This window comes from Portunus trituberculatus, chromosome 32 (genome assembly GCF_017591435.1).
Source record: "Portunus trituberculatus isolate SZX2019 chromosome 32, ASM1759143v1, whole genome shotgun sequence".
NCBI lineage: Eukaryota > Metazoa > Arthropoda > Malacostraca > Decapoda > Portunidae > Portunus > Portunus trituberculatus.
The window spans coordinates 13,255,207-13,281,139 of record NC_059286.1 but is presented as its reverse complement, the minus strand read 5'-3'; the positions used below and the strand labels follow the sequence as shown (position 1 = coordinate 13,281,139).

General features: G+C 42.8%; 2 protein-coding genes across 3 annotated transcripts in view; both read right to left on the bottom strand.

The window, feature by feature from the left end:
• The window catches only part of LOC123511807 (uncharacterized phosphotransferase YvkC-like), a 43,801-nt gene extending 33,473 nt beyond the window's left edge, over positions 1 to 10,328 (bottom strand). The window contains exons 1-10 of one of the 2 annotated variants that reach the window (XM_045267835.1): positions 10,175 to 10,328; positions 7,575 to 7,753; positions 6,362 to 6,500; positions 5,640 to 5,757; positions 5,054 to 5,278; positions 4,705 to 4,815; positions 2,567 to 2,674; positions 1,828 to 1,952; positions 1,353 to 1,503; positions 601 to 796 (exon numbers count right to left, since the gene is read on the bottom strand). In XM_045267835.1, the coding sequence (XP_045123770.1) occupies positions 601 to 796; positions 1,353 to 1,503; positions 1,828 to 1,952; positions 2,567 to 2,674; positions 4,705 to 4,815; positions 5,054 to 5,278; positions 5,640 to 5,757; positions 6,362 to 6,500; positions 7,575 to 7,753; positions 10,175 to 10,247 (1,425 nt within the window). In that variant the 5' untranslated portion in view covers positions 10,248 to 10,328. The remainder of the gene's footprint in view (positions 1 to 600; positions 797 to 1,352; positions 1,504 to 1,827; positions 1,953 to 2,566; positions 2,675 to 4,704; positions 4,816 to 5,053; positions 5,279 to 5,639; positions 5,758 to 6,361; positions 6,501 to 7,574; positions 7,754 to 10,174) is intronic. The other variant, XM_045267836.1, reaches the window with a different exon arrangement.
• Positions 10,329 to 13,224: 2,896 nt separating this feature from the next.
• The window catches only part of LOC123511808 (vigilin-like), a 29,836-nt gene continuing 17,127 nt past the window's right edge, over positions 13,225 to 25,933 (bottom strand). The window contains 13 exon segments of the mRNA XM_045267837.1: positions 13,225 to 15,171; positions 15,796 to 16,050; positions 16,434 to 17,093; positions 17,350 to 17,592; positions 17,862 to 17,881; positions 17,884 to 18,058; positions 18,593 to 18,739; positions 19,092 to 19,187; positions 19,574 to 19,732; positions 20,563 to 20,694; positions 21,421 to 21,596; positions 22,576 to 22,732; positions 23,856 to 24,003. Coding sequence (XP_045123772.1) covers positions 15,037 to 15,171; positions 15,796 to 16,050; positions 16,434 to 17,093; positions 17,350 to 17,592; positions 17,862 to 17,881; positions 17,884 to 18,058; positions 18,593 to 18,739; positions 19,092 to 19,187; positions 19,574 to 19,732; positions 20,563 to 20,694; positions 21,421 to 21,596; positions 22,576 to 22,732; positions 23,856 to 24,003 — 2,503 coding nt within the window. The 3' untranslated portion in view covers positions 13,225 to 15,036.

The window sequence follows — 25,933 nt, the reverse complement described above, 5'->3', positions numbered from 1 at the left end:
AAAGAAGAATGAGTGAATACTGAGTGAAGGTAAGAAAAGGTATCAACAAAACACTAAGGAATTATTGAAAGGTGAACACGCAGCACTATTACAAGCAAAATCATACAAATAGTGAAAGAATCAGAAGGATGAATTATAGAATGGCGAATAACTAAACCAATAGTAAAGAAAGAACGTGAAAAAAAAAAAAAAAATTAGAAAAAAAAGTAACAAAAAGACATTAAGATGAATTACAATCAAGAAAATCTGGTGAAATAAAGGAAAGTCAAACACAAGGCTATAAAAACCAACAAATGCATCATCACACACAGCCAATTGAGACGAGAACTGTATCACCACCAAGTCTTATCTAATCACCACTTCAGACAGTCCACAATGCCTTAATAATAGCTTAACATCCACCTAGAAGACAATGAACCAATATTACTTTATACCCACCCATCATTCACACACACACACACACACACACACACACACACACACACACACACACACGTATCTAATCTTTAAAGCTCCCTATTGACTCAGCACAAATCACTTTCTTCCCACGACCTTTAATGAATCTAGCAAGGTCAGGAACACGAAGCAAGGTCACGCTACCTGGTCAGTGTCAAGGAGCTCCCTGTAGGCGGTGAGCATGGCCAGAGAAGCGCCCTTGCCCCCTGCCAGCCCCGTGTCCCTGCAGCGTGGGTCCTCCAGGCTCACCACTAAAGGAACGCCAGCACTTTCCCATCCCCGGGGAACCTCCACACGGGGTAGGCTCTCTCTCTCCGGCACGGGGCAGAGGCCTGTGTACCTGGGGGGATGGGAGGGAAGGAGGAAGATTGTGTAAATGTTATTGGTGGTGGTGGTGGTGGTGGTAATAGTAGTAGTAGTAGTAGTAGTAGTAGTAGTAGTAGTAGTAGTAGTAGTAGTAGTAGTAGTAGTAGAGAGAGAGAGAGAGAGAGAGAGAGAGAGAGAGAGAGAGAGAAGCCCAGCTGGCCCTATGTGTTTTTGCTGAAGTTTGAAATCTTTATCACGGTTTATGTTACCTTTCGCTCTCTCTCTCTCTCTCTCTCTCTCTCTCTCTCTCTCTCACCCTCACACACACACACACACACACACACACACACACACACACACACACACACACACACACACACACACACACACACACACACACACACACACACACACAACCATCCTACATAACCATCTCTCTAATTTTTCCTTTTATCTTTTAACAAACACAAATATTTTCCTTATTTTCCTGCACAACCTCAAGAAGAAGCAAACAAATAATAAGAACAAAGAAAAGTATACACACACACACACACACACACACACACACACACACACACACACACACACACCTGCAGGAGAGAGTAGTAATAGCATGGCCGTGGGAGTGTGAGGCGGCGGCGGTGGCGGTGTGAAGGGCGTGACCACATGTCCAAGGGTCCCCAGTGTAGTATGTGACCGCTGGGCCCAACCTCTGCCACGCCTCGTAAGTTTGACCCCCGGCTGAAGTCAAGAGAGATCAGCCAACGTTATTCTCTTCAAGACGTGTTTTTCCTACTTCTGGTTACTATTCGGCGATTTTACACAGCTTCAGAAACTTATGTTGGGATTGGAATAGTAAAGACTCTGGCCACTAATCTTTTGACCTCCACAGACCCTTACTAATGCAAATAAAATTATATTAGAATAGATTACATTGGGGTAGGTTAGGTTAGGTTAGGTCAGTTCAGGTCAGATTGCTGTTGTTGATATGAAAAAAAAGGTCACAACACTTCTAAACTTGAACCAAACAGAATGACCTTAAAAACAAACAAGTCCAATTATTACCTTTGAACTTTATGAGCAGGTTGTGGCCGAGGAGGTCAAGTTTGTCCAGCTTATCAAGGTCAAGGTCACACCAGGTCACGGGATGCAGGTGACCCGACGCCTTGTGCAGGTAGCCATTTATGTACCTGTGTAAGAGAGAGGGAGAGGGAGAGGGAGAGGTTGAGAGGCAAGTGGAGAGAGGGGTATAGTGAGGCAGGGAGGGTGAGAGAGGGGTAGAATGAGAGGCAGGGTGTGAGAGTGAGAGGCAGGCAGAGTGAGAGGGAAAGGGACAGGGTGAGAGGGGGAGAGAGAGGGAGAGGTGTGATACATGACTCATTATTTTCTTTGGCAAAGGTGGTGGTAATGCAAGAGGAGGAGGAGGAGGAGGAAAAAGAGAAGGAGGAGGAGGAGGAGGAGGAGGAGGAGGAGGAGGAGGAGGAGGAGGAGGAGGAGGAGGAGGAGGAGGAGGAGGAGGAGGAAGAACTGATGTTATTATCTTATTGAGTCTTATCTCTTCCTCGACTACCAACACCTTTTCTTCCTTCTCTTCCTCCTCCTTCATCTTCACCTCAATACTACTACTACTACTACTACTACTACTACTACTACTACTACTACTACTACTACTACTATTATTACTACACAAAAACAACAAATAAAAACAACTACAACCGCTACTATTATTATTGCTACTACTGTTACTACTACTATTACTACTTCTACTATTACTACTACTACTACCACTACTACTACTACTCACTGGGGACCGGAGGAGGTGGGACTGTGAGCTCGTAGGGAGAAGAAGTCACCATTCTTGAAATAAACGCAGGTGCTCAGTCCTCGCCCAACTGCACCTGCCAAACCCCACCTGTTAATGAGAACACCTGTGCTTGAATACGTGTGTGTGTGTGTGTGTGTGTGTGTGTGTGTGTGTGTGTGTGTGTGTGTGTGTGTGTGCGTGTGTGACCATAATTCAGAAACATTTCTACGCTTCACCTCAACAATGTTCCAAAGGTTCTACGTATTTGAAGTGACAAGGGTTCCTCAGGGTGTGTGTGTAATTCACCTTGGTCGTCTGCTGGTCATCCAGCCAGTCTTCCCCATTACGGAGCGAGCTCAGAGCTCATAGACCGATCTTCGGGTAGGACTGAGACCACAACACACTCCACACACCGAAAAAGCGAGGCCACAACCCCTCCAGTTACATCCCGTACCTATTTACTGCTAGGTGAACAGGGGCCACACATTAAGAGGCTTGCACATTTGCCTCACCGCTTCCCGGGATTCGAACCCGGCCCTCTCGATTGTGAGTCGAGCGTGCTAACCACTACACTACGCGGTGTGTGTATGTTTCACTGTTTGATCTGCTGCAGTCTCTGACGAGACAGCCAGACGTTATCCTACGGAGCGAGCTCAGATCTCATTATTTCCGATCTTTGGATAGGCCTGAGACCAGGCACACACCACACACCGGGACAACAAGGTCACAACTCCTCGATTTACATCCCGTACCTACTCACTGCTAGGTGAACAGCACCTACACGTGAAAGGAGACACACCCAAATATCTCCACCCTGTTAGGTGAACAGGGGCTACACGTGAAAGGAGACAGCCAAATATCTCCACCGGGCCGGGAATCGAACCCCAGTGTGTGAGCTACCGGGTGTGTGTGTGTGTGTGTGTGTGTGTGTGTGTGTGTGTGTGTGTGTGTGTGTGTGTGTGTTATACGATTCCAGTGACAGATTGACAAGTTTTATACATTATGAACAGAAGAAACAGTCTCATGAATCCAGCTAGTCATCTCTGTGGTCTTTGAAAACAGTCGTGGTGAAGTTACACGGGTTCTAGTGACAGATTACCATTTCTACGTTACTGACAGGTGAAACACTCCTGCGAACCCGGCTAAGCATCTATGTAGTTTTTTTTATAATAGTGTTCCTGAATGAAGACCACAGGCAGATGAACGGATAGCGGGTTAATGATCAGATAATTATAGACATTTTCACACCACAAGAAAAGATTAATGAAAAGGAAATGTAATCATGTCCTTCCTGAAATGTGGGGACCAGAATTGTACCGCATAGTCAAGATGTGGCCTGACCAGCGCCAAGTATAAGTAATACTAAAATTATACTTGGCGCTGGTCAGGCCACTTCTTGACTATTCGGTATAATTCTGGTCCCCACATTTCAGGAAGGACAGCTCTGTTGGAGTCAGTGCAAAGGAGGATGACTAAAAAGATACAGGGAATGAGGGATATTCCCTATGAAGAGAGACTGAAAAAACTTGATTTGTATTCCTTAGAGAGACGTAGTTTAAGAGGAGACCTGATAGAAGTATTTAAGTGGTATAAGGGTTTTAACAGAGGGGACATGAATGTAGTTCTTAGGATCAGTAACGGGGACAGAACCAGAAATAATGGGTTTAAACTTGAAAATTTCAGGTCTAGGAAAGAAATGGGAAGAAACTGGTTTTCAAACAGAGTGGTTGATGAGTGGAACGGTCTCAGTGGGCATGTAGTCAGGACTGAGTCAATAGGGAGCTTTAAGGGAAGGTTAGATCAGTTCATGGATGGGGATGATAGATGGAATTAGGCAGCTTAAACACACAGGGACTGCCTCGTATAGGACTGGCGGCCTCTTGCAGCTTCACTCTTTTCTTATGTTCTTATGTTCTCACGAGAAACACGTAATAATCAAAATTAATGAAAAGAAAGACGAAAAAAATGAAGAAAATGGAAATATAGAACATGCAATACTCTCTCTCTCTCTCTCTCTCTCTCTCTCTCTCTCTCTCTCTCTCTCTCTCTCTCTCTCTCTCTCTCTCTCTCTCTCTCTCTCTCTCTCTCTCTCTCTCTCTCTCTCTCTCTCTATCTATCTATCTATCTATCTATCTCACCTGTGCCTCCGTGGGCCTCGCAAGTACCAGGTCTGGGTGGGGGCGCCTTCCTGCAGCTGCACCGTGCCATGCAAACACCCCCACTGCTCATAATGGTCCCGTTCCTCCTCACTGCCCGCCGCCACAGTGCAGAAGAGGAGTGGTGGTGGTGGTGGTGGTGGTGGTGGTGGTGGTGGTGGTGGTGGTGGAAATTAGTACTAGTTTTTACTCGATATTCAGAAAAAAAAACGAAAAAATTTAAGATGTGCATAATTTTTTTTTTTCATTGCTCTCTCTCTCTCTCTCTCTCTCTCTCTCTCTCTCTCTCTCTCTCTCTCTCACACACACACACACACACACACACACTCACAGGTAGTCTCGTGGAAGGGCGTTCGGGTGCGGTGCGAGGGCGCGGGAGAGGAGACGAGGACTGACCACCGCCCACGCCTCCACAGGACCTCGCAGGGAACACCACAGGAGATCAAGACGCGCGTGTACAATCTCCTCCTCTTCCTCCTCCTCCTCCTCCTCCTCCTCTTGTTCTTCTCCTGGCTTCCTCTCTCCTTCCGTGATGTATTCCTCTTTAGTGCCCCGTCTGTAGTGGAGGAAAGGTAGGGGGAGGTGAGGGTGGGGTGGTGGTGGTGGTGGTGGTGGTGGTGGTTGTAGTAGTAGTAGTAGTAGTAGTAGTAGTAGCTGTTGTTGTTTTTCTTACTGTGTCTCGTTCTTTTGTTTCCTTTCTCTCTCTCTCTCTCTCTCTCTCTCTCTCTCTCTCTCTCTCTCTCTCTCTCTCTGCTTTCCTTTTTTTTCTCTTTTTTTGCCTTTCGTTTCGTGAGCTTTCTTTTTTTTTTTTTTTTCTTTTCTTTTTGTCCTTTTTTTTCATTTCGTTCTTCTGTTCCCACCTCTCTCTCTCTCTCTCTCTCTCTCTCTCTCTCTCTCTCTCTCTCTCTCTCTCTCACCTTAGCAGGCCATTGAATTTGACCCTCCACAGCTTCATGGGGTCAACACAGGTCAAGGTCAGACCAGCCCCGCCCCACCCATCCCCATCCACGTTGACCTGGCTCGTGTCCGGCTGGTCTGAGGGCACGAGAAGTCAAAGGTCACATGGGTAGAGGAAAAAAAACAGAGACAAATAGGCAAGGTGTGGTGGTGGTGGTGGTGGTGGTGGTGGTGGTCGTGGTGGTAATGGTGGTTATTAAAGTGACAGAAATAGCAATGATAAAATATAAAGAGACACACACACACACACACACACACACACACACACACACACACACACACACACACACAAAAGAGGAGGAGGAGGAGGAGGAGGAAGACGAAAAAATAGAGAAATGATAACATGATACACAAAAAGATAAAAAGAGGAGAAAGAGGAGGAAAAAAAGGAGGAGAAAGAGAAATTGGAGGAAAAGAAAAAAAAAAGAGGAAAGGAGGACGAGAACGAATATGAGAAAAACTAGTAAATAATTATCAGAAACAACACACATGACATGATGAAAGAAGAAGAAGAAGAAGAAGAAGAAGAAGAAGAGAAGCAGGAGTAACGAGAGAACATGAGAAAAACAAACAAAAACTATGAAAAAACAACAGCAAATTAGAACCAACAACACAGCTAGATTTACACATGACGTTTCACTTCCGCCTCTCTCTCTCTCTCTCTCTCTCTCTGGTGACTCACTGGGCAAGGTGTAGACTGTTCCATCCTTATCTGTGACAGTGACGAGTAGGGAAGCGCGCCTGTGTGAGAGTTTGGCTGCCCTTATGACCACCGCCCGCCCCTCGCTGTCCACGCCACACACACTCATCACATCCTCGTGCTGGGAAAGATTGAAGTTAGGTCAAGTTAAGTTAGCTTTGGAAGGATTAAAGAAGTGATAGGGTAAGGTGCAATAGGATAGGGGAGTGGTAGAAAGAATAGGGAAGGATAGGAGAATTATCATTACATCCTCGTTAGGTTAGGTTTGGAAGGATTAAGAAGTGATAGGGTGAGGTACAATAGGATAGGGGAGTGATAGAAAGAATAGGGAAAGATAGGAGATTTATAGGAAAAACTGGGGAATTTAGATTAGATTAGGTGAAGGTAGGGTAAATTTGGAAGGATTGAGGAAGAGATGAGATAAGATACAGTAGGATAGGGGAGTGACAGAAAGGATAAGGAGAGATAGGAAAATGATAGAAAAAAAAAACGAAAGGATAGGAAAAATATTATTACGACCTCGTTAGGTTAGGTTTGGAAGGATTAAGGAAGAAATAGGATAAGATACAATAGAATAGGGGAATGAGAGAAATAATAGAGAAGGATAAGAGAAGGATTGGAAGAAGTATTATCACATCTCTCTCTCTCTCTCTCTCTCTCTCTCACCTTAGCAGGCCATTGAATTTGAATAGGGGAATGATAGAAAGGATAGGGGAGGATAGAAAAATAACAGAAAACGATGGAAAAGGATGTGAAAAAGTAATATCACATCCTCGTTAGATTGGGTTTGGAAGGATTGAGGAGATGATAAGAAAGGATACAATAGGATAGATCGATAGAAAGGATAGACAAGGATATAAAAGGATAGGAAACTGATAGATAACGATAGGGAAGGATAGGAAAGAATGTTATAGCTGGGAAGGATTGCTAAGGAATTAAAGAAGGTAAGGATGGATAAGAAAAGGATAGGAAACAGCAGAAAAGGGTAGGAAAAGATAGGTAAGGCTCGAAAGGATTGAAAGAAGAGGGAAAAAGATAACGAATAGGATAGGAAAAAGGTTTATATTTCAAGTTTCCTGTTCTCTAAACTAGATATGGCAATACAATAGTGGATAGAATTGTAGAAGCTACTCTCTCTCTCTCTCTCTCTCTCTCTCTCTCTCTCTCTCTCTCTCTCTCTCTCTCTCTCTCTCACCCGGTCTGTCACAAATGGTTTAGGTTGCTCCATCTCTCTCTCATATTCTGACGCTCCCAATATTCCACTATGCTCCGGCTTTGTGTCACGCCCGCCCGCGCCCGCACCCGCCCGCGCCCACCACACCTCGCCCGCCACACGCCCGCGCCGCCACCAGTACCATAGCACGCCACGCCCACCTGGGGAAGAGAATAATTAGAAGCCATGAGGTATTTTGATTGATATGAGAAACCCTGTTATGTTTTACGTTGTTGTTGTTGTTGTTGTTGTTGTTGCTCTTCTTCTTCTTCTTCTTCTTCTTCTTCTTGGAGGGAAAAACAGGTAGAGGAAGAGAGGAGAGGAAATGATAGTAAAAGAGAGAGTAGAGGAAGAAGATAAGGACGGATCTCTCTCTCTCTCTCTCTCTCTCTCTCTCTCTCTCTCTCTCTCTCTCTCTCTCTCTCTCTCTGTTTGTGGAAGAGGGTTGATAACATTGAATGATGGGGAGGTGGTGGTGGAAGTGGAGGAGGAGGAGGAGGAGGAGGAGGAGGAGGAGGAGGAGGAGGAGGAGGAGGAGGAGGAGGAGGAGGAGGAGGAGGAGGAGATGGAGGAGGACGGGGAGAAGGAGGATGATAAACATGAGACCTTATATGTATATAATATGGCTGTGTGTGTGTGTGTGTGTGTGTGTGTGTGTGTGTGTGTGTGTGTGTGTGTGTGTGTGTGTGTGTGTAATTCACCACAGGTGTCTGCTGGTCATCCAGCCAGTCTTCCCCATTACGGAGCGAGCTCAGAGCTCATAGACCGATCTTCGGGTAGGACTGAGACCACAACACACTCCACACACCGGGAAAGCGAGGCCACAACCCCTCCAGTTACATCCCGTACCTATTTACTGCTAGGTGAACACACCCCACACATTAAGAGGCTTGCCCATTTGCCTCGCCGCACCCGGAACTCGAACCCGGGCCTTTTCGGTCGTGAACCGAGTGTGCTAACCACTACATTACGCGGTGTGTGTGTGTGTGTGTGTGTGTGTGTGTGTGTGTGTGTGTGTGTGTGTGCAAAAATAAACATATAGAAATAAATGAGTTATGATTTTATGTTGAGTATAGTTTTGAATTTTTTTTTTTCATAAACCTACGTCCACTTTCATTTATTTTTCTTTTTTTTTATATATATTTTTTTCTCTCTCTCTCTCTTTCTCTCTCTCTCTCTCTCTCTCTCTCTCTCTCTCTCTCTATATATATATATATATATATATATATATATATATATATATATATATATATATATATATATATATATATCCCGAGTGAAATTAGAGGAGGAAGAGGAGGACGAGGAGGAGGAGGAGGAGGAGGAGGAGGAGGAGGAGGAGGACAAGGACGAGGACTAGGACGAGGACGATAACAAGGACGAGGAGGAGGAGTACGAGGATGAAGATATGGAGTACGAGGACGAGGATATTGAGGAGGAGGAGGAGGAGGAGGAAGAAGAAGACGAGGAAGAAAAAGAGGAAGAGAACGAAAAGAGAAAGAATAGAATACCAATTTTAAAGTACTGGAGGAAACATGAAAGAAGATTAGGAGGAAGAGAAAGAGGAAGAGAGAGGAAGAGAAAGAGAAAGAATGAAATTTAGAAAAATATAAAAACAAAAAAAAAAAACGTAGGAGGAGAAGAATACATTAAGAAAAGGGAAGATGGAAACGAAGAGAGAGAGAGAGAGAGAGAGAGAGAGAGAGAGAGAGAGAGAGAGAGAGAGAGAGAGAGAGAGAGAGAGAACCATATTAACATACAAAGATGTGCAAAAAAGGAACAAAAGAAAGAGAAACCAAGATTTAACCACTAACAATTACAACACGCGACGGCAAAGAAACAGACAGAGGGACATCAAGATACACGCTGCGGTCAGGAAAGGGATGTTGAGACCAAGAGGAGCTGGGAGTAGTGTCATTTCGAAACCAAAGGAGACATATTAGGGATTTCCCACGTGGCATTCTCAATCAACGTTCCTCTTACACATCAAACTCAAGACAGGATGTACTTCCTGCGGCGCCTTACATTTGAATCGCACGCCACAAGACCGTATTTTCTTGATATCTACACCTTGCAACGCTTTCCAACTTCGGGTATTCAGTTTCATTCGCGATTGCTATACATATGTGTTCGATGTCTTCTTGTATAGCTTCCTTCATTATTTTTATTTATCATTCTTTTTTATTCTGGGATCTTCTAAATTGCAACTTCCCTTATCATCATTATCCTTTTTCTTTTCTCGTGGTTTTACATATTTGTGTAGCACTTCACTTTTAGAACTGATATCTCCACTGAGGCTTTTTTTTTTTTATTTATTTATTTTATTATTTTTTGTTTTTTGCTGTCCTTGGCCACAGAATCTTTTACAGTGTGACTGATTGCGTAAACAAGTAAAATTGCTAGTTTCTTACAGCCAGTAAGACTTTAACTGAAGAAACCAAATGTTTTCCTCGGCCCTCATTGACCCATGTCTACTTACCAAAACAACTCAAACCAAACAACCTAAACTAACATTATAGTAACCCTCAAACTAAGCTCCTCAATGCACTAAGGGGCCCACAGTGAGTTCCTCCCCTCCTCACCTCGAGTCACCAAGACATAGACGAGGTAGGCCACCAGTAAGGACGCCAGCAGGTACACAGCCTCTCCGGACATCCTGGCACTCAGCTGCTACCAACACCACCACCACAACCTTCCCTACTCGAAGCTCAAGGCAGACTAGCTAGTGAGTGGTGAGTGGTGACTGAGCAGTGGTTACCCAAGGCCATCCCCGCCCCCGTCCCGGTTCCCGACTCCCGTGACTTCAACGTTGCCAACTTACCATGGGAATTACGTGTGATTCATGATTCATCCTTCGTACCCCGCATTCCCTACACTCCATTTCCCAGCCCCGCCAGATTCAAGATTTCCGTTTTAAGAATGTTACAGAGAGAGTGATGGAAATAGAACGGTGAAAAGGAAGGGCAGAAAGGAAGGAATGAAGGGACCAAGAAAGAAAGTGACAAGAAAAAGAAAAATGGTAGATAGAAGATATAGTGAATTTCGTAATCCTCTTACTATCCTATCAACTCTGCAAGGCTTTAATTGATCCTATCCAGCCACCTCAATAACCCTTCTATAGATAGTGTCTTGTCAATTCTGTTCCTTTCCCATCTAATCTTATCTAACACAGGAGATAAGATGATAATGTCGGAGAATACAATGCCACAGTGCGTGTTGAGTGGATCCCTGCATATTACGGGTTTTATTTATGCAACAGGGAAGAGAAATATCAAACATTGAAAGACTGGGAATATAAATGCATTACCAGATTAGACCTCCGACCTTAGGAAACCAGAGGCAACACACCACTCCACTTACACGAGGGTTTCAAGACAGCAAACACCTGCAGTAAGTCTCCGTGTGCCAAAACCAGTCTCCATTATAAGGCATTGCTAACTCAAGTATAAAGATTAAGAGAAAAAGAAATAAAATACCACCACTCTGTACTAGTGGCAAGTGGTGACTAGTGGTACTTCAACATACTGATCTAAAGAGAGAAAAAAAAAAAACACTGGATATTCATGCTGGAAAGACAGAGAAATGGAAAAATGCACTACAGATCAAAAGGGAAAACAAGAAAATTATAAAGGCAATATCTGAGCAATGTAGATAACAATTCACTTTTCAAATCAAACTTTATGACTGGAGAAGCTTTTACAAGACATTGTGTGCTGGAAAAGACAAGGAATTAGTCATGTGCTAAAAGACAATATTAGAAAAATTGAAAAGAACATCAGTGTATATTGTAACCACTCTTTCAGTTCAAATCAACGCAAAGTGGCCAAAATAACACACAACTCTCACATTTACTCATTCACACCCACCTTAGCTCCTCAACACCCAACAGAAAGTCCCCTCTTTAGTACATACCCAGTGAAAAGACAAAACACTATCAAATCTGAACCGACTGAATAACCTTTTACAGGATCAAGTGTGCTGGCAAGACAGAATTGAAGAAGTGTGCTGGAGAATCATACTGGAGGATGCTTACTGCCTGACTGCTCCATAGGAGCAAGAGTCAAGCCAGGAGGAACTCACTGCCTGACTGTTCCACCTCTTAAACACAGACAGACACACAGATCAAGAACACAGGAACAAAGAGTCAACTCTGAAGGACCCTCACCCTCTTGACTGCTTCACCACTCGGAAACAGACATACCCTAGACACAGATTATTATCGCCGCATGCAAAGGGGTCTGCGCGATGATAAGGAAACACGTAAACTAGCATAAATAAATTGTATGTTAGTTAAGGTTTTAATGCTAAGTAAGGACCAAAACTGAAGTTAAGACGCCACTAGGGTATAGTGAAGTAATGAATAAGGGTAGAGACAGGCTTGATGATGGTAGGGCGAAGGAAGAGATGCGATGTTTACAGTGGAAATTGCCGAGTCTTGAGGAGTATACCTCCCCTACACAATGGGTCAGCAAGTTATCCTATCTACTACCGTCCGTGGCAGTCCCAGAACAGAGGAGAGGGACAGAAGGGAGCAGGGTGTTATAGAAGTAACATCGTATGTAGATGTATAAGAGGGGATATGATAAGAGTTATTTAAAATGTTCTCAGATACAAACTACATAGATGTGAGATCTTTCTTTACCTTAGAGGAGGGAAATAGGACTATAAATCATGGCAGGAAGATTAGAAAGCAAGGCTGCAGGTTAGATATAAGAAAATATTTCTTTAGTCATAGGGTGGTAGACTTCTCTGGAATGCATTGCCAGAGAGGGTTGTAAATAGCACTAGTTTGACAATGTTTAAAAACAGATTAGATAAGCACTTAAATTTATTAGATTTATAATTATGTATAGCGCTGCATGATAGTTTTTATAAGAAATTTACCATAGTTAAACAAGACATGATCCTCATGTATGGGGATCACAGATTGTAGAGGAATTCGCTGCAGGACTTAGCCCTGTTAATGGGCCAAATATTTAGAATTAGTATATAATATATTGTGTACTTGTAAGTGTATCTTTAAGTACTGATGACGAGGTCGCTGTGCGACTGATACAGGATAACCTAGATGGGCCCTGGTGGCCCTTTGTTATCCTATTATCTATGTTATGTTAGGTTATCGTGAGCGGAGCTTGCTCCAAGCAGCTACACACACACACACACACACACACACACACGCCCTATTAGCGCTCGCAGGACCCGCAATACGTAAGTGTGGTGAAGATGTTCTGTATTGTGATTATAGTCATTGAGTGAATGTGTGGAATTATTTTGTAGTGTATTCTTACTATACTGTGCATAAGTATTTAGCATGTTTGGAGGTGCTGGAGGACTTAAGAGGCCTCTCCTCTCCACCCCCCCCCCGCCACTCTACCAATAATGGTGTCAAATCGGGTACCACTCCACTAGATGTGGTATGTGGTGCAACAGTGTTGTCATGGCTTTCTCTCGTCATCTACAGGTTTTGACCGAATAAAATACAAATTCATGGTATAAATAATAATAATAAAAAAAAAAAAAAATACATTCGAGGTCAACGTGAAGGGTTTCCTATCCTGACAACTTGATCGACATGGCCTTACGGTGGCGGGAACACACATCAAGGACAACAGGAGCAAGGAAGAGTCAATCCTACCAATATATGTTTATTAAGTGAAAACCACAAACAGCAGCACTAACTTACACGGCCAAAGTGACCAGGTGCTACAGAGACATCATGTAGTAATAACCTCACTTCTGTCTTGAGATACACAAAATATATAGTATAGCAACAACTGTGGTACTTTTCAAAGTAACAAAATCACAACAAATATTCAATTTTTTTTCATCTCTCTCTTTTTTCACAATCATTTATATAGCCCCTGATGGCCCCTGGGTGGGAGGAGTTCCTGGAGGTGGAAGAAGGAGAGAGAGAGAGAGAGAGAGAGAGAGAGAGAGAGAGAGAGAGAGAGAGAGAGAGAGAGAGAGAGAGAGAGAGAGAGAGAGAGAGAGAGAGAGAGAGAGAGAGAGACTTCAAAGCACAGAGATCACTCTAATATCAGTGACGGCTGGCGACGAGTAACAAATTACGAGCCTTCAGTTTACACAATTCCTGACAGTTTGCGCTGCAGGTCGGAGTCTGCCCTGGCCACGCGTCACATCTCGATGCACGCGACGCATTCAGACGAGCAGCAAATCCGGCAGCCGGTAGACCAGCGCAAAATACACGTACAAAAAAAGTCGACGAGAGGAGGAAAGAAACACAGGGAGGAGGAAGGACAAGGACACAGGAGGCAGAAAACACAAGTTGAGGTACGGAGAGAATTTCTTCCACCAACGGGCCTGTGTTTGGGAAGACTGGCGGTGAATGTTTCCAATTAGCGTTAGCCAGGTTCAGGAGTCCAGGTCGTCAACGTGCAGCAAGACAGTGAGGAGAATGGGGTAGTGGTGATGGTGGTGCTGTGGTGGTGATTGTGGTGGTGGTAGTGTGATGGTCCATGTTGTGGTGGTGACAGCCAACACATACCTTCTCCTGGTGATGACTGAGGTATTTGGCCAGTGTTTATGTACAGTATATGCGTGTGTGTGTGTGTGTGTGTACGTGTGTCATGACCCCCTTAACATTGATTACTGATGGGCTGAATGCAGTATTATCAACCTAATGTTAACCCCCAAAAGTGGCTACACCCCACAGCGTCATGTATGGCTTGGGAAGGAAAAAAATATATTGTTACTGGGTAAAAGTTAAAAACAACTGTTGTGTACCAAACTAGACAATCATGATCCCCCAATCAATGTGCCTAGTGGTGTGTGTGTGTGTGTGTGTGTGTGTGTGTGTGTGTGTGTGTGAGAGAGAGAGAGAGAGAGAGAGAGAGAGAGAGAGAGAGAAATTTCTGTATATACACGTTTGACTGAATGGTACAGAAATTTTGTGTGTGTGTGTGTGTGTGTGTGTGTGTGTGTGTGTGTGTGTGTGTGTGTGTGTGTGTGTGTGTGCGAGACTAAACTCCTTGTCCCTACACCACTTACATACTTATGAATGGAAAACAAAATGTCAAGTCACTAATCCTACTTTTCATTAATTTAACACATAAAAATTTCTCAATTCAATTAGGTCTATGTATATATATATAAAAAAAAATATTCATTTTTAACTAAAATATTAATGTAATTTTCAACAATGCTTTATCTGCTAACAGTTCAACAAAGAAAAATGAAGTAGAGATTATTTCTTTACAAACAATAAAAAAAATTAACTAAAGACTGGAAGAATTCATCAAGTCTTCTTCCTAAAGGAAAAAAATAGAAGTTCTCGGAAAAGGGAAAAAAATATGTATATATATACTATATATGAATGCATAGATTTAACATGAGCTGCTGATATTGTTTCCTTCAAAAGAATTATTTCTCCTTTTGTTATCAGGAGGAAGTTATCTGGAGTGTGAGGGTGTGGTAGGGCGGTAGCCTAGCGGCGGGGCCCCCAGATGGTGGGGCCAGTGTGGGTGGCCACTGATGGGGCACCCATGGAGGGGAAGTCCTCTGAGGAGTCCATGTTGGGAGCTTCCTGTGTCCACGGGGCACCAGACACCACAAAGCCACCCTGAGGAGGAAGAGGAGAGGGAGGGGGGGAGATGAGCCAAAGCACTTGCTCACTGATTGACCAACTCACTGACTAATTGACTCACTGGCTGACTGACTGATTAACTGACGACACACTCACCATTAACAACACAGTGAAACCAAAGACATTTGAATAAAGCACAAAAAAGCAAGAAATTAATGAAAATTTAACAAAGGCACCAAGATAACAAACTGAATAAAACCTAAAATAAGATATAATAATTATAAAACAATGTCCATGAAATCTAATGAGTTTCTTTGCACACAATGTGGATCGCATACTCAAATCCACACATTTCTTTAAAAACAAGTCCCCATTTTTTGCATACAATCTGGAATGCACACAAATCCACATTATTTTTCCAAGAATATATATAAAAAAAAATTTTTGCAAAATTTGAAACCCACAAATAGTTTAATATAGAAAAATTTGAGTAAAAATAATAACTTCATTTGTTATCATGGTAAATAACTTTTGATGAATGCCAGCACACAAAGAAGAAAATCACACATCCATCTATGTACTACTAGCCTGGCAATCCCACACAAGTGGCCTAGACAAAGCACCACAGAAGTCAACATAAAGGACACCTGTGAATCTTACCTCCTTCTTGAGTCCTCCTCCCTGCTGTGGGGCATCCACAGTGCCCTGACCACCACCACTAGGCTGAGTGGGACCTGCACCAGAGGAGGCATTCTGCGACATGTACATGTTCATGTCCTCTCGCTCAGTGATGTCCTGCATGTACTCCTCAGACAGGTTGAGGAGATGGTCCTTGCACTCCTCCACGTTCTCTGGAGCTCCCATGATGGTCACCATGTTGGGGTCGTCATTATCACGGGGGAACTTGATCTCCACCTGGGGGAAGAAGCAATAGCAGTGATGAGAACAGGTACCAACAGGTGCTGAGGGGTACTGACAGGTGCCCACTAACTCACTGAATAGTGGTGGTGGGTGGTGAGGTGAACCAAATGACAACATGACAGTGACTGGTGTGGTCAGATGAGTGATGAGGTCATAGTGTAGTGGTGAGATGAGGGAAGGTACTACATTCATGGACAGGCCTGTGTCTATGAAATACAAAACAATGGACCTGCAGAAACTTAGTTCAATCATCTCCATACACAAAATAACACCAGCAACTGTGGAAGTGTCAACTATACAAACAGGCAAGCCACTTCTCACCACCATCACCACTCCACTCCCTCACAGCACACCAGCCACAGCACACCAACACCCACCTTGTACTCTTCCATGACCTTGCGGATGGCTCGGCCGCGGCTGCCAATGAGGCGGGAGTGGATGCGGCTGTCTATCTCCACCGTGTCACGCACCATCTTGTCCAGCTCGCCGGTGATGGCCAGGATGGCGGCCTTGGCCTCCTGCACGTTCTGCTCGTAGCCGGTGATGGTGATGACACTCTCTTCGGCTGAACCACGGGGCGGGAACTGGATGTTGACGTTGTGCTTCTCCCTGATCTTGGTGATGACAGCGCCGCGCTTGCCAATGATCTTGGGGTGGTACTCTGGGTCCACCTCCATTGTCAGCTTGAAGGAGCGGGCCTCCCTGTCTGCCTCCTCCTCCTCCAGCTGCGTCACCTTCTCCCGCAGGGCCTGGCATGCTCGCTCTGTGTTGGCGGGTGGGCCAGTAATGCGGATAATGTCACTGCACTCCACCAGCGGCGGCACCTGGATGTTGACGTCGTGTTCCGTCATCATCTGGCGCACATTCTCGCCCTTCTGGCCGATGATGTAGCGATGGTGGCGGTTGGGCACCACCTCCTGCACCGTCACTGGCACCAGCTCCAGCAGGGCGTCTCGAGCTGCCTCACACCGTTCCTTCTTGCCCATGATACGCACGATGTCCTGAGGCCGTGTCTCTGGCTCAGCCTCACCATTCACCTGCATTGCACTGGTGTTACCATCAACAGGACTAACACAACACCACACATTAATACCAACACCAATGAACACATCATTCCCTATGTTCACTAACTGTGCTTGAATATGTGAGAGAGAGAGAGAGAGAGAGAGAGAGAGAGAGAGATGAAAGATAAATAATGTAATAGCAGAGAATATGAACACAAAATAATATCCATTGCTACAAGGAGCAAATGAGAGCAGCTTCCATCATGATCCAACCAGAGCCCAGACACACCTGCGCACCGTCCTCCTCCCCGTTGGTGAGGTGCACACCGCTGTCCTTCTCGGGGAACTTGATCTGCACCTCATGGCGCATGGTGATGGCCTGCACCTTGCTGCCCCGCGACCCCATCACAGTGCGGTGGTAGCGCTGCGGGATCACCACCTCCAACTCCACCATCTCCTCCAGGTCACTCACAATCTCCTGGATGCGTGCACGGGCTCCCTCCACACACTCCTTGGCTCCCTTCAGAGTCACCTGTCCACACACCAATGCTTTGTGTCAGTGTACTAGCAGTGCTGCACCACCTCCTTCATTGTTGAGCCTGCCAGTGCCTTGGGATCACTCAATGTCACTTTTAGAGCAGCTTTAGAGTTTTCAGTGACTGGTGTGGGGAAGTCTTTGTGGATAAGGGAGTGATGCGTAAGTGATGTATACTTATAAGCACCCTATATGAGTCTGTACAAATAATGATGTCTGTATACATAATGACACCCAACAAGGCAACACCACACGCCATCACTAACCTTGTCACTCTGCACACCGACCTGGGGAAGGACACAGTGACTCCACCGTACTGGTCCCCAATCTGCCTGAGCACCTCCCCGCGGCGTGCCACAAAGTGTCGGTGGTGGCGAGGGTCCACCATCATGGTCTCCTCCACCACCTGGTCCAGCTCCTTGATGGTGGCCTCCAGCTGCTCCTTGGCCTTGGCAATGGCATCCTGCACAACAAACACCAAACACCACACTCAGCACTTACACAATGTGCTACACACTATTTTTTTTTTTTTTACTCTCTCTACACTCTCTATACTACCACTTATTCTATCAGGTCCCCTCATAACCTACTCCTCTCTAAGGAATGTAAATTAAATACCTTCAGTCTCATGCCATAAGGAACAACCTTCATCTCCAGTATCCTTTTAGTCATTCTCCTTTGCACTAATCCTAACAGACCTACATCCTTCCTTCATGGAGACCAGAACTACACAACAATGGCTACATGAGGTTTTATCACCACCAATACTACTTTGAGTCTTCCACTTTGACACTCCTAAAAAAATCAACAGTAACAATTAACTTTGTCAGAGTCTTAACAGTACCTAGAATAGTTTATCCTGTAAAAGAACCATCCTGAAAATCACTTCTAGTATATGTGACAGTATGTGAAAAACAACCTGAGTACTTTGGTGAGAACAGGTGAGAGTAGTTATTGTGGTAATTGAGGATAAGCAGGTGAGTGTGAGTGTGTGTACCTTCTTTCCAATGATGGTGATGAGCTCCTTGTCCTCATCCTTGTCTGTGGGAAAGATGATGCGCGCTCCAGTGGCGTCACGAATCTTGCGGATGTTTGCACCGTTGCGCCCGATGAGGAAGCGGTGATGCTGCTGCTTGGCACGCACCTGCCACACACACAAACAAACACACGTCATTACTCAACACATGGTACAGGCTGCAACACAAGCTTCTGATATTGATGGAAGTGAAATAAAATGTTAAGCAAAGTAAAAAAAGTTTTGAGTGAATATCTGCATTATGAGTTTGTTTAGTCCTGGTTTGAAATTCAAGTGTGGCCAGGGAGTTAGGTTAAGAGAGAGAGACCTGGAGGAGTTGAAAAAGATGGAGTGAGCACAGTGACACCAACAACTTCTTCAATAACTAAGAGAAAAGTATAAATGGAAAAATCATAACTTAGTCAATTTAATTTATACTGTAACTAGGAAACACACCACAAGTACACACACACACACACACCTCAGTAGTGTAACTGGCCAACTGCTTCTCATTGCTGAGGTCAACCAGGATTTGTTTGGCCTTGTGCACATCCTCCTTGGGTCCACGGATGGTCACCTGCAGCAGAAGTCACAGATGGATCACAAATAACACCCAAATCCAATTCTCTAACAAAAAATAATGAACAATGTCTCTGCTGCACAATACTTCCCACCTTCACCTGCAAATTCTACCTATTCTCTATCTTCCACAATATTTTCTGACCTGAATCTTGTTAACCCTTCCATTGGTACTTGGCACAACTTTCCTCACATACAAACCACTCTGAAACAATCTCTCTTCTTCCTAGTCACTTCCAAACACTCTACTGTCAAGAAATTACACACTATTCTATGTAAGTCTCTCTTGTAGATGCTAATAAAGACTCCACACATTGCTTTTAGTATCACACTGCTATACCACAGTGAAGGAATACAATATAACTTCAGTCAGGTATAACACACCTTGTCGGAGCTTTTTTCAGAGCCTTTTCCAGGTGGCGGGAACTTAATGGCCACTCCGCCACACTCCTCACTGACACTCTGAATCAGCTTCCCTCCTGCGCCAATCATGGAGTTGTGGAATTTGGCTGGAATGATGATGTCCACCTCCACAATGCTGGCCTGGAGTGGCAAGGAGAGGAATAATTAGGAATAGAAGTCAATGGAAGCTGCAAGAAGTCATTAAACCCACACATATGATATCCCAGTATAAAAAGTGCCTATTTAATATCACTTCATCAACATCCATAAATTTGTCTAATTCTGTAGTAACATAATTTCAACTGACTGATTTTAGATTAGTGGAAAAAATCTGTCATGGTGATAAAAAGAATGTTACAAGAAAGAAATGGAAAGTAGGTAAGAGGGAGTAGATAAGGATAGAACAATCTGGCAACAAGTAATAAGGCATGATAAAGAAAGAATGCTGAGAGAGAGAGAAAAGGAAAACAAGTAAGAGGAATAATTAAACTTGGCAACAAAACTGTAATATGATACGAGAGAGAGAGAGAGAGAGAGAGAGAGAGAGAGAGAGAGAGAGAGAGAGAGAGAGAGAGAGAGAGAGAGAGAGAGAGAGAGAGAGAGCTGTAGATAAGTAGGATGACAGACTTAACAAAAACAGTCATAAGGTGTTGTGAAAGAATATTATGAGGGAGAAAGTAATGAAAAAGACTAGGAGATGATAGAGAATTAGTAGAAATTAACATGAGCTAAAGTAAAACATTAATGAGACTAAGGAGATAAGAAAACAAGGATGTCAACATGAACTGGAGTAAAAAATTAATGGTCCAGGTAGGGTAAGGAAAGAACAAGACTAAGATAACAAAACAAGGAAATCAACATGAACTGGAGTAAAACATAAATGGTCCAGGTAGAGTAAGGAAGGAAAGATTAAGATAACAAAAACAAGGAAATCAACATGAACAAATGGTCCAGGTAGGGTCAGTACACACCAGCTCATCCTGAATCTTCTGAATGCGTTCCTGGGCCTTCTCACAGTTCTCCTTACGGCCGGTGATGGTGATCTCGTCACTGTTCTGCCCCTCGGAGGGAAGATCAATGCGTGTCCCTGTCTCCTCCCTGATCTATAGGGACATCAAGAGAAAATGTTTAAACCTCTTCAGTACTGTGATGCATTCTCATATTCATTCTGCTTAATATTTGGTGATTTTATACAGCTTCAGAAACTTATGTGGAGGATTAAAATAGTGTAGACTGTGGCCGTTAATCTTCTGAACTCCACAGACCCTTCCTAATGTCAATAAATTGGTCTAATTGTACACAAATCTCAAGCTACAAAATGTGTCCCAGTATTGAAAGGGTTACAGTTATTCCAAAGTCTGTGGTTCATAACATTCACTTGGTATATTGACACATTTTAGCTTTTTTTTAATTCTCTAAGATAGTGACTATAGTTTCTTTTTTTAATAGTTTTGTTCTGATCTTTCATGACAGTAGTTTCTTTTTTTGCACCTTTGTTTTGATTTTCAAGTAAATAAAGAATACAATTTTCCTTTTCTCATGTTTTTTGTTGATTTTCCATGAAGATAAAGAGAAGAGTTTACTTTTTAAAGTCATCATTTGACTCCCTATGAAGATATTCTTTTCTCACCGTTTTGTTTTAATTTTTAAGACAATAAAAGTCATTTGCTATTTTTCAAAGGTTTTCTTATAATTTTCCATAAAGACAAAGAGAACAGTTTACTCTTCAAGCTCCTCATTTGATTCCCTATTAAAGTAAAGTAAAGTAAAGAACCCAGCTTGTTTTCTATTGCTCAGGATTTACTCTCAATGAACACCAAGCCACTCACTTTGTTGATGTTCGCTCCACCCTTGCCAATGATGAATTTGTGGAATTGGCGGAAGATGGAGACCTTGACCTGGTGGTTGGACTCAGCCAGGTCACGCACCATCTTCTTCAGGTACTGGTGGCAGCCATCTACATCATCCTTGGGGCCGCGGATCTTCACCAAGTCTGACTGCTCCCCTGTGGTAGTGAGTTGGTGGTGTGAGGGGAACAGTGGTAATGGTTTGTGATGTTATAAGTAAGGTAAAAGATGTGGGAAATGAAGAAGTGAAATGTGGGAAGTGAAGGAGAAGTGAAATATATAAAGTCAAAATAAAAAAATATGTAGGTCTGGTGATGTGAGGGGGACGGTGGTAATGGCTTGTGATGTTATAAAGTCAAGAATGTGAGAAGTGGAGGGGAAGCGAAGTGAAATATATAAAGTCAAGTGAAAAATACGCTGGTCTGGTGATGCAAGGGGACCAGTGATAATGGCTTGTGGTGTTATCCATAATGTAAAAGATTTGGGAAGGGAGAGGAAGTGAAATAAATAAAGTCCAGTGAAAATATTGGTTTGATGTGAGGGAAGTAAAAATATAATCTGGAACACATCTGAGCATTATGGATCTGAGTTTTTGTTTTTCTTTTTTTTTTTACAATTTAGAGGGGAAATCTGGCCAAGGGGAACAAAAACAATTAAACAAAACACCCCACTTCGATGCCAGTCCCCAGCAGGTCTGAGAGAGTGAGTCAGCCAAAATAATGGGATAAATGTCTTGAAACCTCCTCTCTCTTCAATGAGTTCAGGTCACAGGAAGATGGGAATAAAGAAGCAGGTAAGGAGTTTGAGTTCACCAGAGTTACATTAACCCCTTCAGTACTGTGACATATTTTTACCTTGAGTTTTGGGTACAATTAGGTGATTTTATTGACATTATAAGTCCATGGAGCTCAAAAGATTAAAGTCCACAGTCTTCACTATTTTAATCTAAACACAAGTTTCTGAAGCTGTATAAAATTACCATATAGAAAGCAGAATAAATATGAAAACATGTCACAGTACTGAAGAGGTTAAAGGGAGACACACTTAAGAACAATAAAGCAGAGCAATGAATCAATAACAAACACTGAAGACCTTGCTGCATGGTTACTGAAGGACAACATGGCCACTGTCACTCACCAGGATCCGGGAATGAGATCTGCACTTGGTTGAATCTGTCCCTTATTTCCTTGATCTTGTCTCCCTTGGTGCCAATGATGGTCCGGTGGAAGCGCTGGTCAATGTGGATGTCACGCTCCTTCTCGTTCTCCATCTTGGTCACCAGCTCCTCCAGTTCCTGTCGTGGGAAAGGAAGTGTTGGTCAGATGCGATTATTAACTTTTAATACACTTACCTACTTTTTTACTGTGCTTGTTAACTTCTTTTTTTTTTTATGTGAGAGGGGAAGCTGACCAAAGGAGAGAAAAGAAAAAAGTCCACTTGATTGCCAGTTCCTCAAAAGATTTATAGAGTTAGTGAAAAGTCTGTACTGCGCTTGTTAACTCTTGCTGTTAACTGCCACTGATTCCCTTTAATGTACACTTTTTCATCTACAACTGCTATTGATTCCTTATCATGGTCACTTTTTTCATTTGTAACTGCTATTGATACCCTAGTATGTACACTCTTTCATCCATAACTGTCATTTATTCCCTATTATTTACACTTTTCATCCATAATTGCCACTGATTCCCTATTAATTACACTTTTTCATCCATAACTGCCATTGATACTCTTTCATGTACACTATTTCATCCATAACTGCTATTGACACACCTTTTTCTCCTTTACCTGCTATACAAACTTACCTATTTTACTAACTGCTACTGACATTTACAATATTTTTTTTTCCCCTCTTTTACCTGCAACAGAAATTTTGATACACTTTTCTCTCCCTTACCTTCAATCAACACTTACCTAAATACTTCTATCTCTTTTACCTGCAACAGAAACTTTGATACACTTTTTCCCACCTTACCTGCTATTAACACTTCTTTAGATGCACTTATTTGTTTTACCTGCTAGACTGCTACTGAAACAAGATACATTTTTTTCCTTCACCTGCTATTAACACTTCTTTAGCCATACTTTTATCTTTTACCTGCTACTGAAACTTACACTTTTCCCCTTACCTGCTATTAACACTTATTTAGGGTACACTTTTCATCCTTTATCTGGTACTGAAACTAACACTTTATTTTCCTTTATCTGCTATCAAAATAAAAAACAAAAGCAATGAGTGACCAATATACACCCACCCATCCACCTCTTCCTTCACCTACACACAAAAAAAAAAAAATAAAAAAAAAAAAACTAACCTAGATACCCCAAAAATCAATAAGACTGACCAATACATGAACCCATCCACCCATAGCCACTCCTTCCTTCCACCCACTAAATACTCCACCACACACACACACCTGCTTGGCCTGCCTGACACCCTCTGGGCTGCCCTCCAGGCGGATCAGGTTGCTGCCGTCAGCCTCGGAGATGTTGATGAGCACTCCGGTGTCATTACGGATGCGATTGATATTGGATCCGTTCTTGCCGATGATATGCTTGTAGAACCTTGAGGGAGAGAGGGGGAGGCAGAGGGACAGGGAGAGGAAGAGGGAGAGTGGAAGTAAGGGAGAGAGGAAGAGAGGGCAAGGGGGAGGGGGAGGGAGGGAAAGATGGAGAGGGAGAAAGGTTGATGAAGATGGAGAAGGGAGAGGGAGAGATGGAGATGGAGGAGAAGAGAGAGGGAGAGGGAGAAGGAGAGGTTATACACTTCCAATAGTTTATGGTAATGTTTTTTTTTCCCCTTGAACTAATGTCACTGGTCATTTTTCCCTCTTAAAACAATATTTCTCCCTTTTCTCCTCCTTAGAAGTAACATTCCTCTTCCACTGTTCTCTTTCACACAATTTTTTATAGTGATGTGCTTTCTTTCCACTATAAAATAATGTGGCTCCTCATTTCCTCCTACAAAACAATATTGAACACTTAAAAACTCTCCCATTAGTTTTCAGAATCCCTTAAACTTCAACACCCCTTCAACCCCAACCTTTAAAAATAAATAACATGCAATTTGCCCCCTTTACCACACTAATGAACTCTTTCCTTACCTTACACATCGCTAAAAACTCTATTCAAACCCTTAAAAATCAACCCCATGTAATTGTCCCCCTTAAACACACTTATAAATTCTTCCATTGCCTTAAATATCCCTAAAAACTTAATAACCCACAACACTTAAAAATTAATCAACCTAACCAAATTTAACCTTTAAAACTCAACTCTGTCCAAATCTGTTCCCTTTATACTCACTTAAGAACTCCCTCATTACTTTTCAATATCCATAAACTCAATACCTCACCCTAACCCTTAAAATATCAACCCCCATGCAATTCTGTCCCTCCTGAACACACTTACGAATTTCCCCATTACTTTTCAATATCTATAAACTCGATACCTCACCCTAACCCTTAAAAAATCAACCCCCATGCAATTCTGTCCCTCCTAAACACTTGCAAACATCCCATTACTTTTCAATATCCATAAAAATTCAGTAACTTCTTTAAACTTCCATAAAAAGACAACAGAGTGATAATACAATAATATGATACAAAAGGCTGGATATTATAGGTCTAAATTAAGACATGAAGGACCTCCAGAGTGCTTTGGTGGAGTACAACGTGATAAACACAATGCAAGGAAGAACCAAGGAAATTACTCCAGAAAAACACAACACGAGACTTCACTACAAAACAGAATGCAATCTTATCCCCTTAAAAAACCTTAAAAACTAATTCCATTTAATCCTATCGCTTTACCATGGCAAATATACAGTGCTCTTGATCATCCCACATACCTCATCCATAACTTTTTAAAAAACTCAATAGCTTCCTCATATCCTACGCTATCTTACCTTTTTAAATATCCTTAAAAATTACTACTGTGAAATTCCATCCCTTTAAAACATCCTTGACAAATCTACAGTGCTTTTGATCATTCCACAGGTCACTGATAGCTTTAAAAAATCAGTAGCTTCCTAAAACATCCATAAAAAGCAATTCCATCCCCGACAACATTCTTAAAAACCAATGCTATTCAATCTCATCCCTTTAAAACATCTTTGACATATTTACAGTATCCTTGATCAATGCATCACTCACCAATATCTCTTACAAACTCAATAACTTCCTTAAAAATCAATAAAAAAACAATCCCATGCTATCTCATCCCTTTAAACATCCTTAAAAATCAATACCATGCAATTTCATCCCTTTAAAATATCCCTGACAAATCTACAGTGTTCTTAATCATCCCACACAGCTCATCCATATCTCTTAAAAACTCAATAGCTCTCTTAACCCCTTCAGTACTGGAACACATTTTTACCTTGAGATTTGTGTATGATTAAACCATTTCATTGACATTAGGAAGGCTCTATGAATGTCAGAAGATTAATAGCCAGAGTCTTCACCATTTTAATCCCCACGCAAGTTTATGAAGC